The 13,133-nt window shown below is 33.8% G+C and overlaps 2 protein-coding genes across 2 annotated transcripts in view; one reads left to right on the top strand and one right to left on the bottom strand.

The window, feature by feature from the left end:
- Window positions 1-13,133, top strand: part of LOC310935672 (carboxypeptidase Q-like) — a gene marked incomplete at its 5' end in the record, with an annotated part of 28,796 nt that overhangs the window by 8,869 nt on the left and 6,794 nt on the right. The gene's annotated exons all lie outside the window — the stretch shown is intronic.
- Window positions 699-4,082, bottom strand: LOC310926155 (uncharacterized protein). Its single transcript, XM_083888256.1, has 3 exons — window positions 3,792-4,082; window positions 1,951-2,215; window positions 699-1,818 (listed from the first exon to the last, which is right to left on the bottom strand). The coding sequence occupies exons 1-3, from the start codon at window positions 4,005-4,007 to the stop codon at window positions 1,643-1,645; spliced, it is 657 nt and encodes a 218-aa protein (XP_083744382.1). The 5' UTR covers window positions 4,008-4,082; the 3' UTR covers window positions 699-1,642.

Raw genomic sequence — 13,133 nt, forward strand, 5'->3', positions numbered from 1 at the left:
ATTTCTCTGTATATATAAATATATATAATTTTATGAGATCATCTTTCTTCTTAAAGTGCTGCATGTGCAGAATCACATCCTCATCTGTGAATAATGAACACAGTATAGTCTCATACAGTGTAGTATGTGGAAGTAGTTTTTTACTTCAAGGATGTTATTTAAATTTTTAAAATGTCAAAAATTAAGTTGAATCTTAATACCACTCTGGGATTTCTTTTCATGATGGATACAGAGCAAAGAGTAGACTGAACCTGAGTTTTAGAAAAAGCAAATAAAATCGTTTGTATAATGAAATCCATCCAACACAGAACACAAAACACAGACTGATGTCAAATACTGTATCTTTCCCTCCATGATGAAGCCAGGAACAGCTGTACAGTATGTGCTGCATTATAATGTACAAAGAGATTTATTGAAGCCTGTGTACATCCTCGACTCTCTGGATGATAGTCTCTTCCTCCAGGTTGGGAACCAGTTGAATCTGTGTCATCATCCTAGTATTCCTGCCAGCCTCACTTTATTTTTAATCAGCCTTGTATGTGATTTCAGTGACAGTAATAATAATATATTTGAACCAAAAGTGTTAAGATATTTAGTAAATAAGTGTCAGTCTTGATCAGTCGATTAACGTGGATAGCTCCATCTTAGAATCACGATATATATAGTGTAGGTCAATGACGGAATAAGAAATGATCCAATGGCCAGAATGGAACTTTATTAGTGTTCAAATTCTCTGTACGTAGATGCTTTAATAATAAAAAACATAATAAAGGATCTAGATTAACAAAGACTACAGGCAGTTTACCCATTTGAAATGACTGTTCATACAGGCCTTTATAGTCAACTCTGACACACTATGCCATATCACACAGAAGATCTGCGAGCAGCTGCGTATGAATGTCTCACTTTTCGGGTTTTCGTTATCATCATTATTACAGTTTTTCTGCAAATGTAGTCAATTGTTGTCAAAAGATCACAAAACACTACAGTTGTCAGCTGTGTTTTCACTTCTTACAACATTTGAATTAACAATTGGCATTACTTTTTAGTTAAAAACTATGACAAAATTGCATTGTACTCAGAACTTGTAGAAACAGGAACTGGAGACAAATTAGTGTTTGAACCTTCAGCCTGACGGACCACAAACATCCCCCTTTAAAAAAAGAAAAAAAAACGGTCACAGTTTTCTCACAATTCCAGTGGAGCAGCAGTTGGTCCGATGCCTTGCTCAAGACTGATCACATTTCTTTATCTGGACATTTTCTTAGGAATATCAAGACATTGAATGATCTCATGTATCAGATACAGGAATACATCCTAATTGACCTCAATACACCTCAATTATCCCGTTGCCCATTTCACCACAGCACACTACAAACAGGAAGAAAAAAAAGCACAACCTTTGGTGCACCTTGTAACTGTTAACACCAACAACTTGTGTACAGCATACTCAAGGTAAGAACATTGCACCTTCATTATAAAGATATGTTTCTGTAAGAAAAATGGGGCATATGTTTCATGGTGTGGAACTCTTACTTGTTCTTTCCATTGAGAGATTGTGAAAGGGTGAGACTGCTAATCCACAACTGAGAAAGAGTCCTCGGATTCACATTCAAATCTTTGGCTCATGAACCGGCCTGAACTAGCTGCATTCAGGACTGCCCTCCTCCTCTTCCATGTCCGAAATGCTGAGTCGTGGTTTCTTTGCTGGTTTCTTTGCTGGTTTCTTTACCAGTGTTGGTTGTAGAAGCAATTTGTCCAGGCTGAAGGTGTGGGTGTCAACTCCACGCGTTTTGCAGAACACTGTTGCTTGGGTCCCTTCACAGATAAAAGACATCCGACATTAAGTCTCTCAGTTAAATCAACAGTAGCAAAATAAAAATATATTCATACATATATGATTTGATAATGACTATATATATATAAATATGTGTATACACACACACACACCTGCATTCCGGGAGTTGGTTTTCTGCTTTCTCGTGGTTAACTGGATTCCAACTGATCTTTTCACTGTTGGTTCAGTCTGTGTGGCTGCATGTCTTACAGAAGGCAAACTACTGGTGCTTACAGAAGTTACCTTACTGGTATTTACAGCAGGCAAACTACCAGAGTTTACTGCAGGTAATATACTGGTCACTACAGGCAAACTACCAGTGTTTACGGCAGGTAAATTATTGGTATTCTGTACAGCAACACAGGGAACAGCAACACCCTATCAAAAAACACACACACATATACATCAAAGAATTAGTACATCATCAAAAACTTCTGTTTTTGAACTTCTTCATTTCAATAATCTTATTTTATGTACTTGTTTTCTTCATGTATTACACACATATTTGCAGCTTCAACTTAGTAATGTTTTTGATATTATAATCTCTAATACAACCATTATTACCACATGTATAAACTACTGTTGGGGTGGGAATCACAGAGTACCTCACACTCCGATATGTGATACTCATGCTGCGTTCCAGAGCCCATCCAAACCAGTTGGACGTGGGACTTATCCTACCTCCAACTAGAAAAAGTGCACTGGAATACCTGTCAAAGTGTGACCTCCTACTCGCGAAGTCGGGGCTGATCGACCTACCCCGACTTCACCAAAATGACGTCGTAGAATAATGGCGGCGCCCATGGAGTCACACGAATAGGCTACAAACTTTACTTTTCTGTGTATAGACTTGTTTTAAACAGAGCAATTTTATCACAACTTGTTTTCCATGTTATGGCATGAAATTATGTTGTTGTTATCTGTCAGCATGAAGATATGTAGGGCTACGGTAAAAGTATACTCATGACGTTACATATCGATATGTAACACTTTTACATATACGGCTCGCTTGTGTATGTAAGTAGAGAGTGAATTGCTGACAGTCAAAATGCCTCTTCAAACAAATCTAAAGCGCCGCAATCGTCCATGTTTTCTAACATTCGACTTCAATTGCTGGAACGCTTTGAAGTAGGAGCTAGTACAATTCAGGTAGGATATTGGTGCGTTCCAGAGCCCATCCAAACAAATGGGATGTGGGACTTATCCTACCTGAATTTTACTAGCACTAGCACTCTTTCTAGTTGGAGGTAGGATAAGTCCCACGTCAAACTGGTTTGGATGGGCTCTGGAATGCAGCATATGTCCCACATCCTATTTGTTTGGATGGGCTCTGGAACGCAGCAATAGTCCATGATACCAATAACATCGCGATATGATCTGGTGTTAATATATCACAATCATATAGCGATACATCACGATATGTCTAACTGTGCAGGATTTCTCTATTTATTCACAACATAGAGAACAAAGTGCATACAAAGTCCATGTATTGAACGTAGATGGGGCATCTCTAAGTGTAGCTTATAGCTTTCTCTCTCCAGCAGTAATTACTATTGCCTACTATATACACTACAGTATCTTGAGATAATGTGTATTATGATCTATTTAATTGAATTAATGTAAGGCTGAAGGGACAGTTGAATGGCTTATGGGCTATTTTTTTATGTACTAATCACAATGAATGCAGTGTTCTGGTCTGAACCACGTGGTCTAAATCGCAGCTCGGTCGTGAAAACAGCTGCAGACGCTGAAGACTGACATCACGTCGTCGTTAGTGCAAACATTTAAAGAGCAAAGTGTTCATATGTTGCTATACATGTTATTTTGGCGGTAAAGTGATCGTCATTTCCGGCGAGTGCGAAATTCACGTGTCGTGGTGAGTATTCTTTCTGTGTACTCGGTGAGCTACACGTGACTGCACCGACTCAAGTATCTTGTGTGATAGTATACTTACGGCTTGTGGATTCAGTGTCGGTGCAGTCTGTGCCAACACATTCTGTCCTAACACATTCTGTCCTGAAGCGCCGTCTATCACTATCCAGTTTGAGAAACCTGTATTGTATTGTGTCTGAGTGAGGAAGCAGCCGATGTGAGACGCGCAGACGGTCAACTGCGGACTACATAGCACCGGAACTTCCTGACATCCAGCGATTATACAGCGACTCGACATTTCTTCTGTTTTGTAGTTTGTTGGCTTCTTACGAAAGTATACGCTCAGCTTTGGATTGTGTGAGCCGTGTGTCTGTTATGGTTGTGAGGGGGGAAAGTTATGACTGTGACGTCATATCCTCGCGGAAGTACCGACGCCCTTGATTACAAGTAGAGCACCGCCCCCTCTGCCTTGAAGACAATTTTGTGATGGTGGCCACTCGTGGTACTGCAACAAAGAAATGCTAATGCGGCCCAAAAAGCAATTTTCCCATTGACCACTATAGTAAAAGACGACTGTGACGACTGTAAAAGTGTCTACAGGGCACCACAAGGCGTGGGCTGAGGCTTTTATATCTCTTTATATTCTATATTTTTTAATTACATAGTTATAAAACCTTCTTAAAGGCCATTAAAAGCCCAGAAACATCTTATTTCCCAGAGTGACGCCACATCAAAGCACCAAAGCGCGGTCATGTGGCGTCTCAGGAACGGTGCTACTGTCAGGGAACCGTACGCTAAGAAAACTTTGATGTGAAATAAATGAAGGCAATGGTTGTTTTTCGTTTACATTAAAAAAACCACAAAAAATATTACGACAAAGCAGGTTTTAGTTATTTTTTCGTCGCTCATTAGCATTTATGAATGAATGAATCGTTTATTTCGGGCATGACAAGTAATCAACAGCTGCACACATCAGCATTTACATTCATACACATGACCGAAAGTGACAGCGGGAGAAGCAAAGCTTATCTAGTCCCGCCCCCATTACCCAGACAATTTTATTACTTCTTTTTTTTTTTTTTTCTATGTTAACTTTCGACTTTTTTGACGTCGCAGCAACAATAGCATAAGGCTGCTTTATTTTCAAATGTCTGATGTATGACATTTTGGTCGATGATGTAGTATAGTATGACGTTTTGGTCACACTTTGGACTAAAAAAATGTTTTCAAAAAATTGTCAGATTTTGGACGACATAGTATAGTATGACGTTTTGGTAAAATTTTCGACCAAAATTGTTTTATCAAAAAAATGGTCAGATTTTGGCCGAAATAGTGTAGTATGACATTTTGGTCAACGACATAGTATAGTATGACATTTTGGTCACACTTTGGACTAAAAAATTTTTTTCAAAAAATTGTCAGATTTTGGACGACATAGTATAGTATGACGTTTTGGTCCAATTTTGGACCAATATTGTTTCTTCAAAAAAATTGTCAGATTTTGGCCAACATAGTGTATTATGACATTATGGTCAACGAGATAGTATAGTATGACGTTTTGGTCACATTTTGGACTAAAAACAATTTTTCAATACAATTGTCAGATTTTGGACGACATAGTATAGTATGACGTTTTGGTCAAATTTTCGACCAAAATAATGTTTTCAAAAAAATTGTCCGATTTTGGACGACATAGTATAGTATGACGTTTTGGTCAAATGTTCGACCAAAATTGTTTTTTCAAAAAATTTTCAGATTTTGGCCGAAATAGTGTAGTATGACATTTTGGTCGATGACATAGTATAGTATGATGTTTTGGTCCAATTTTGGACCAAAATTGTTTTTTCAAAAAAAATGTCAGATTTTGGCCGAAATAGTGTAGTATGACATTATGGTCAACGAGATAGTATAGTATGACGTTTTGGTCACATTTTGGACTAAAAAAATGTTTTCCAAAAATTGTCAGATTTTAAACGAAATAGTGTAGTATGACATTTTGGTCAATGACATAGTATAGTATGACGTTTTGGTCACATTTTGGACTAAAACAATTTTTCAATACAATCGTCAGATTTTGGACGACATAGTATAGTATGACGTTTTGGTAAAATTTTGGACCAAAATTGTTTTTTCAAAAAAATTGTCCGATTGTTGCTGAAGTAATGTAGTATGACATTTTGGTCAATGACATAGTATAGTACGACGTTTTGGTTACATTTTGGACTAAAAACAATTTTTCAATACAATTGTCAGATTTTGGACGACATAGTGTAGTATGACATTTTGGTCAACGACATAGTATAGTATGACATTTTGGTCACACTTTGGACTAAAAATTTTTTTTAAAAAAATTGTCAGATTTTGGATGACATAGTATAGTATGATGTTTTGGTCCAATTTTGGACCAAAATTGTTTCTTCAAAAAAAATTGTCCGATTTTGGCCGACATAGTGTAGTATGACATTATGGTCAACGAGATAGTATAGTATGACGTTTTGGTCACATTTTGGACTAAAAAAATGTTTTCAAAAAATTGTCTGATTTTGGACGACATAGTATAGTATGACGTTTTGGTTAAATTTTGGACCAAAATTGTTTTTTCAAAAAAATTGTCGATTTTGGATGAAATAGTGTAGTATGACATTTTGGTCAATGACATAGTATAGTATGACATTTTGGTCAATGACATAGTATAGTATGACATTTTGGTCAACGACATAGTATAGTATGACGTTTTGGTCACATTTTGGACTAAAATAATGTTTTCAAAAAAATTGTCAGATTTTGGACGACATAGTATAGTATGACGTTTTGGTCAAATTTTGGACCAAAATTGTTTTTTCAAAAAAATTGTCAGATTTTGGCCGAAATAATGTAGTATGACATTTTGGTCAACGACATAGTATAGTACGACGTTTTGGTCACATTTTGGACTAAAAAAATGTTTTCCAAAAATTGTCAGATTTTGGACGACATAGTATAGTATGACGTTTTGGTCCAATTTTGGACCAATATTGTTTCTTCAAAAAAATTGTCAGATTTTGGCCAACATAGTGTATTATGACATTATGGTCAACGAGATAGTATAGTATGACGTTTTGGTCACATTTTGGACTAAAAACAATTTTTCAATACAATTGTCAGATTTTGGACGACATAGTATAGTATGACGTTTTGGTCAAATTTTCGACCAAAATAATGTTTTCAAAAAAATTGTCCGATTTTGGACGACATAGTATAGTATGACGTTTTGGTCAAATGTTCGACCAAAATTGTTTTTTCAAAAAATTTTCAGATTTTGGCCGAAATAGTGTAGTATGACATTTTGGTCGATGACATAGTATAGTATGATGTTTTGGTCCAATTTTGGACCAAAATTGTTTTTTCAAAAAAAATGTCAGATTTTGGCCGAAATAGTGTAGTATGACATTATGGTCAACGAGATAGTATAGTATGACGTTTTGGTCACATTTTGGACTAAAAAAATGTTTTCCAAAAATTGTCAGATTTTAAACGAAATAGTGTAGTATGACATTTTGGTCAATGACATAGTATAGTATGACGTTTTGGTCACATTTTGGACTGAAACAATTTTTCAATACAATCGTCAGATTTTGGACGACATAGTATAGTATGACGTTTTGGTAAAATTTTGGACCAAAATTGTTTTTTCAAAAAAATTGTCCGATTGTTGCTGAAGTAATGTAGTATGACATTTTGGTCAATGACATAGTATAGTACGACGTTTTGGTTACATTTTGGACTAAAAACAATTTTTCAATACAATTGTCAGATTTTGGACGACATAGTGTAGTATGACATTTTGGTCAACGACATAGTATAGTATGACATTTTGGTCACACTTTGGACTAAAAAAATTTTTTAAAAAAATTGTCAGATTTTGGATGACATAGTATAGTATGATGTTTTGGTCCAATTTTGGACCAAAATTGTTTCTTCAAAAAAAATTGTCCGATTTTGGCCGACATAGTGTAGTATGACATTATGGTCAACGAGATAGTATAGTATGACGTTTTGGTCACATTTTGGACTAAAAAAATGTTTTCAAAAAATTGTCTGATTTTGGACGACATAGTATAGTATGACGTTTTGGTTAAATTTTGGACCAAAATTGTTTTTTCAAAAAAATTGTCGATTTTGGATGAAATAGTGTAGTATGACATTTTGGTCAATGACATAGTATAGTATGACATTTTGGTCAACGACATAGTATAGTATGACGTTTTGGTCACATTTTGGACTAAAATAATGTTTTCAAAAAAATTGTCAGATTTTGGACGACATAGTATAGTATGACGTTTTGGTCAAATTTTGGACCAAAATTGTTTTTTCAAAAAAATTGTCAGATTTTGGCCGAAATAATGTAGTATGACATTTTGGTCAACGACATAGTATAGTACGACGTTTTGGTCACATTTTGGACTAAAAAAATGTTTTCCAAAAATTGTCAGATTTTGGACGAAATAGTGTAGTATGACATTTTGGTCAATGACAGTATAGTATGACGTTTTGGTCACATTTTGGACTAAAACAATTTTTCAATACAATCGTCAGATTTTGGACAACATAGTAAAGTATGACGTTTTGGTAAAATTTTGGACCAAAATTGTTTTTTCAAAAAAATTGTCCGATTGTTGCCGAAGTAATGTAGTATGACATTTTGGTCAACGACATAGTATAGTATGACATTTTGGTCACACTTTGGACTAAAATTTTTTTTTCAAAAAATTGTCAGATTTTGGACGACATAGTATAGTATGACGTTTTGGTCCAATTTTGGACCAAAATCGTTTTTTCAAAAAAATTGTCAGATTTTGGACGAAATAGTGTAGTGTGACATTTTGGTCAATGACATAGTATAGTATGACATTTTGGTCAACGAGATAGTATAGTATGACGTTTTGGTCACATTTTGGACTAAAATAATGTTTTCAAAAAAATTGTCAGATTTTGGACGACATAGTATAGTATGACGTTTTGGTCAAATTTTGGACCAAAATTGTTTTTTCAAAAAAATTGTCAGATTTTGGCCGAAATAATGTAGTATGAAATTTTGGTCAACAACATAGTATAGTACGACGTTTTGGTCACATTTTGGACTAAAATAGTTTTTTCAAAAAAATTGTCAGATTTTGGCCGAAATAGTATAGTATGACATTTTGGTCAACGACATTGTATAGTATGACATTTTGGTCACACTTTGGACTAAACATTTTTTTTCAAAACCTTGTCAGATTTTGGCCGAAATAGTGATGTATCACATTTTGGTCGATGACATAGTATAGTATGATGTTTTGGTCCAATTTTGGACCAAAATTGTTTTTTCAAAAAAAATGTCAGATTTTGGCCGAAATAGTGTAGTATGACATTTTGGTCAACGAGATAGTATAGTATGACGTTTTGGTCACATTTTGGACTAAAAAAATGTTTTCAAAAAAATTGTCAGATTTTGGACGACATAGTATATAGTATGACGTTTTGGTCAAATTTTCGACCAAAATGGTTTTTTCAAAAAAATTGTCAGATTTCGGCCGAAATAGTGTAGTATGACATTTTGGTCAACGACATAGTATAGTGTGACGTTTTGGTCACATTTTGGACTAAAATAATGTTTTCAAAAAAAAAATCATATTTTGGACGACATTGTATAGTATGACATTTTGGTAAAATTTTGGACCAAAATTGTTTTAAAAAAAAAAAATTGTCAGATTTTGGCCGAAATAATGTAGTATGACATTTTGGTCAATGACATAGTATAGTACGACGTTTTGGTCACATTTTGGACTAAAAACAATTTTTCAATACAATTGTCAGATTTTGGATGACATAGTATAGTATGACGTTTTGGTCAAATTTTCGACCAAAATAGTTTTTTCAAAAAAATTGTCAGATTTTGGCCGAAATAGTGTAGTATGACATTTTGGTCGATGACATAGTATAGTATGATGTTTTGGTCCAAATTTGGACCAAAATTGTTTTTTCAAAAAAAATGTCAGATTTTGGCCGAAATAGTGTAGTATGACATTATGGTCAACGAGATAGTACAGTATGACGTTTTGGTCACATTTTGGACTAAAAACAATTTTTCAATACAATTGTCAGATTTTGGACGACATAGTATAGTATGACGTTTTGGTCAAATTTTCGACCAAAATTGTTTTATCAAAAAAATTGTCAGATTTTGGCCGAAATAGTGTAGTATGACATTTTGGTCAACGACATAGTATAGTATGACATTTTTGTCACACTTTGGACAAAAAATTTTTTTTCAAAAAATTGTCAGATTTTGGACGACATAGTATAGTATGACGTTTTGGTCCAATTTTGGACCAAGATTGTTTCTTCAAAAAATTGTCAGATTTTGGACGAAATAGTGTAGTATGACATTTTGGTCAATGACATAGTATAGTATGACGTTTTGGTCACATTTTGGACTAAAACAATTTTTCAATACAATCGTCAGATTTTGGACGACATAGTATAGTATGACGTTTTGGTAAAATTTTGGACCAAAATTGTTTTTTCAAAAAAATTGTCCGATTGTTGCCGAAGTAATGTAGTATGACATTTTGGTCAATGACATAGTATAGTACGACGTTTTGGTCACATTTTGGACTAAAAAAATGTTTTCAAAAAAATGTCTGATTTTGGACGACATAGTATAGTATGACGTTTTGGTTAAATTTTGGACCAAAATTGTTTTTTCAAAAAAATTGTCAGATTTTGGACGAAATAGTGTAGTATGACATTTTGGTCAATGACATAGTATAGTATTACATTTTGGTCAACGACATAGTATAGTATGACGTTTTGGTCACATTTTGGACTAAAATAATGTTTTCAAAAAAATTGTCAGATTTTGGACGACATAGTATAGTATGACGTTTTGGTCAAATTTTGGACCAAAATTGTTTTTTCAAAAAAATTGTCAGATTTTGGCCGAAATAATGTAGTATGACATTTTGGTCAACGACATAGTATAGTACGACGTTTTGGTCACATTTTGGACTAAAATAGTTTTTTCAAAAAAATTGTCAGATTTTGGCCGAAATAGTACAGTATGACATTTTGATCAACGACATTGTATAGTATGACATTTTGGTCACACTTTGGACTAAACATTTTTTTCAAAACATTTTCAGATTTTGGCCGAAATAGTGCAGTATGACATTTTGGTCGATGACATAGTATAGTATGACGTTTTGGTCACATTTTGGACTAAAAAAATGTTTTCAAAAAAATTGTCAGAATTTGGACGACATAGTATAGTATGACGTTTTGGTCAAATTTTGGACCAAAATTGTTTTTTCAAAAAAATTGTCCGATTTTGGCCGAAGTAATGTAGTATGACATTTTGGTCAATGACATAGTATAGTACGACATTTTGGTCACATTTTGGACTAAAAACTATTTTTCAATACAATTGTCAGATTTTGGACGACATAGTATAGTATGACGTTTTGGTCAAATATTCGACCAAAATTGTTTTATCAAAAAAATGGTCAGATTTTGGCCGAAATAGTGTAGTATGACATTTTGGTCAACGACATAGTATAGTATGACATTTTGGTCACACTTTGGACTAAAATTTTTTTCAAAAAATTGTCAGATTTTGGACGACATAGTATAGTATGACGTTTTGGTCCAATTTTGGACCAATATTGTTTCTTCAAAAAAATTGTCAGATTTTGGCCGACATAGTGTATTATGACATTATGGTCGATGACATAGTATAGTATGATGTTTTGGTCCAAATTTGGACCAAAATTGTTTTTTCAAAAAAAATGTCAGATTTTGGCCGAAATAGTGTAGTATGACATTATGGTCAACGAGATAGTACAGTATGACGTTTTGGTCACATTTTGGACTAAAAACAATTTTTCAATACAATTGTCAGATTTTGGATGACATAGTATAGTATGACGTTTTGGTCAAATTTTCGACCAAAATAGTTTTTTCAAAAAAATTGTCAGATTTTGGCCGAAATAGTGTAGTATGACATTTTGGTCGATGACATAGTATAGTATGATGTTTTGGTCCAAATTTGGACCAAAATTGTTTTTTCAAAAAAAATGTCAGATTTTGGCCGAAATAGTGTAGTATGACATTTTGGTCAACGACATAGTATAGTATGACATTTTTGTCACACTTTGGACAAAAAATTTTTTTTCAAAAAATTGTCAGATTTTGGACGACATAGTATAGTATGACGTTTTGGTCCAATTTTGGACCAAGATTGTTTCTTCAAAAAATTGTCAGATTTTGGCCGACATAGTGTAGTATGACATTATGGTCAACGAGATAGTATAGTATGACATTTTGGTCAACGAGATAGTATAGTATGACGTTTTGGTCACATTTTGGACTAAAAAAATGTTTTCAAAAAAATTGTCAGATTTTGGACGACATAGTATATAGTATGACGTTTTGGTCAAATTTTCGACCAAAATGGTTTTTTCAAAAAAATTGTCAGATTTTGGCCGAAATAGTGTAGTATGACATTTTGGTCAACGACATAGTATAGTGTGACGTTTTGGTCACATTTTGGACTAAAATAATGTTTTAAAAAAAAAAATCATATTTTGGACGACATTGTATAGTATGACATTTTGGTAAAATTTTGGACCAAAATTGTTTTAAAAAAAAAATTGTCAGATTTTGGCCGAAATAATGTAGTATGACATTTTGGTCAATGACATAGTATCGTACGACGTTTTGGTCACATTTTGGACTAAAAACAATTTTTCAATACAATTGTCAGATTTTGGATGACATAGTATAGTATGACGTTTTGGTCAAATTTTCGACCAAAATAGTTTTTTCAAAAAAATTGTCAGATTTTGGCCGAAATAGTGTAGTATGACATTTTGGTCGATGACATAGTATAGTATGATGTTTTGGTCCAAATTTGGACCAAAATTGTTTTTTCAAAAAAAATGTCAGATTTTGGCCGAAATAGTGTAGTATGACATTATGGTCAACGAGATAGTACAGTATGACGTTTTGGTCACATTTTGGACTAAAAACAATTTTTCAATACAATTGTCAGATTTTGGACGACATAGTATAGTATGACGTTTTGGTCAAATTTTCGACCAAAATTGTTTTATCAAAAAAATTGTCAGATTTTGGCCGAAATAGTGTAGTATGACATTTTGGTCAACGACATAGTATAGTATGACATTTTTGTCACACTTTGGACAAAAATTTTTTTTTCAAAAAATTGTCAGATTTTGGACGACATAGTATAGTATGACGTTTTGGTCCAATTTTGGACCAAGATTGTTTCTTCAAAAAATTGTCAGATTTTGGCCGACATAGTGTAGTATGACATTATGGTCAACGAGATAGTATAGTATGACGTTTTGGTCCAATTTTGGACCAAGATTGTTTCTTCAAAAAA

This window comes from Microchirus variegatus (genome assembly GCF_963457635.1).
Source record: "Microchirus variegatus genome assembly, chromosome: 1".
Taxonomy (NCBI): domain Eukaryota; kingdom Metazoa; phylum Chordata; class Actinopteri; order Pleuronectiformes; family Soleidae; genus Microchirus; species Microchirus variegatus.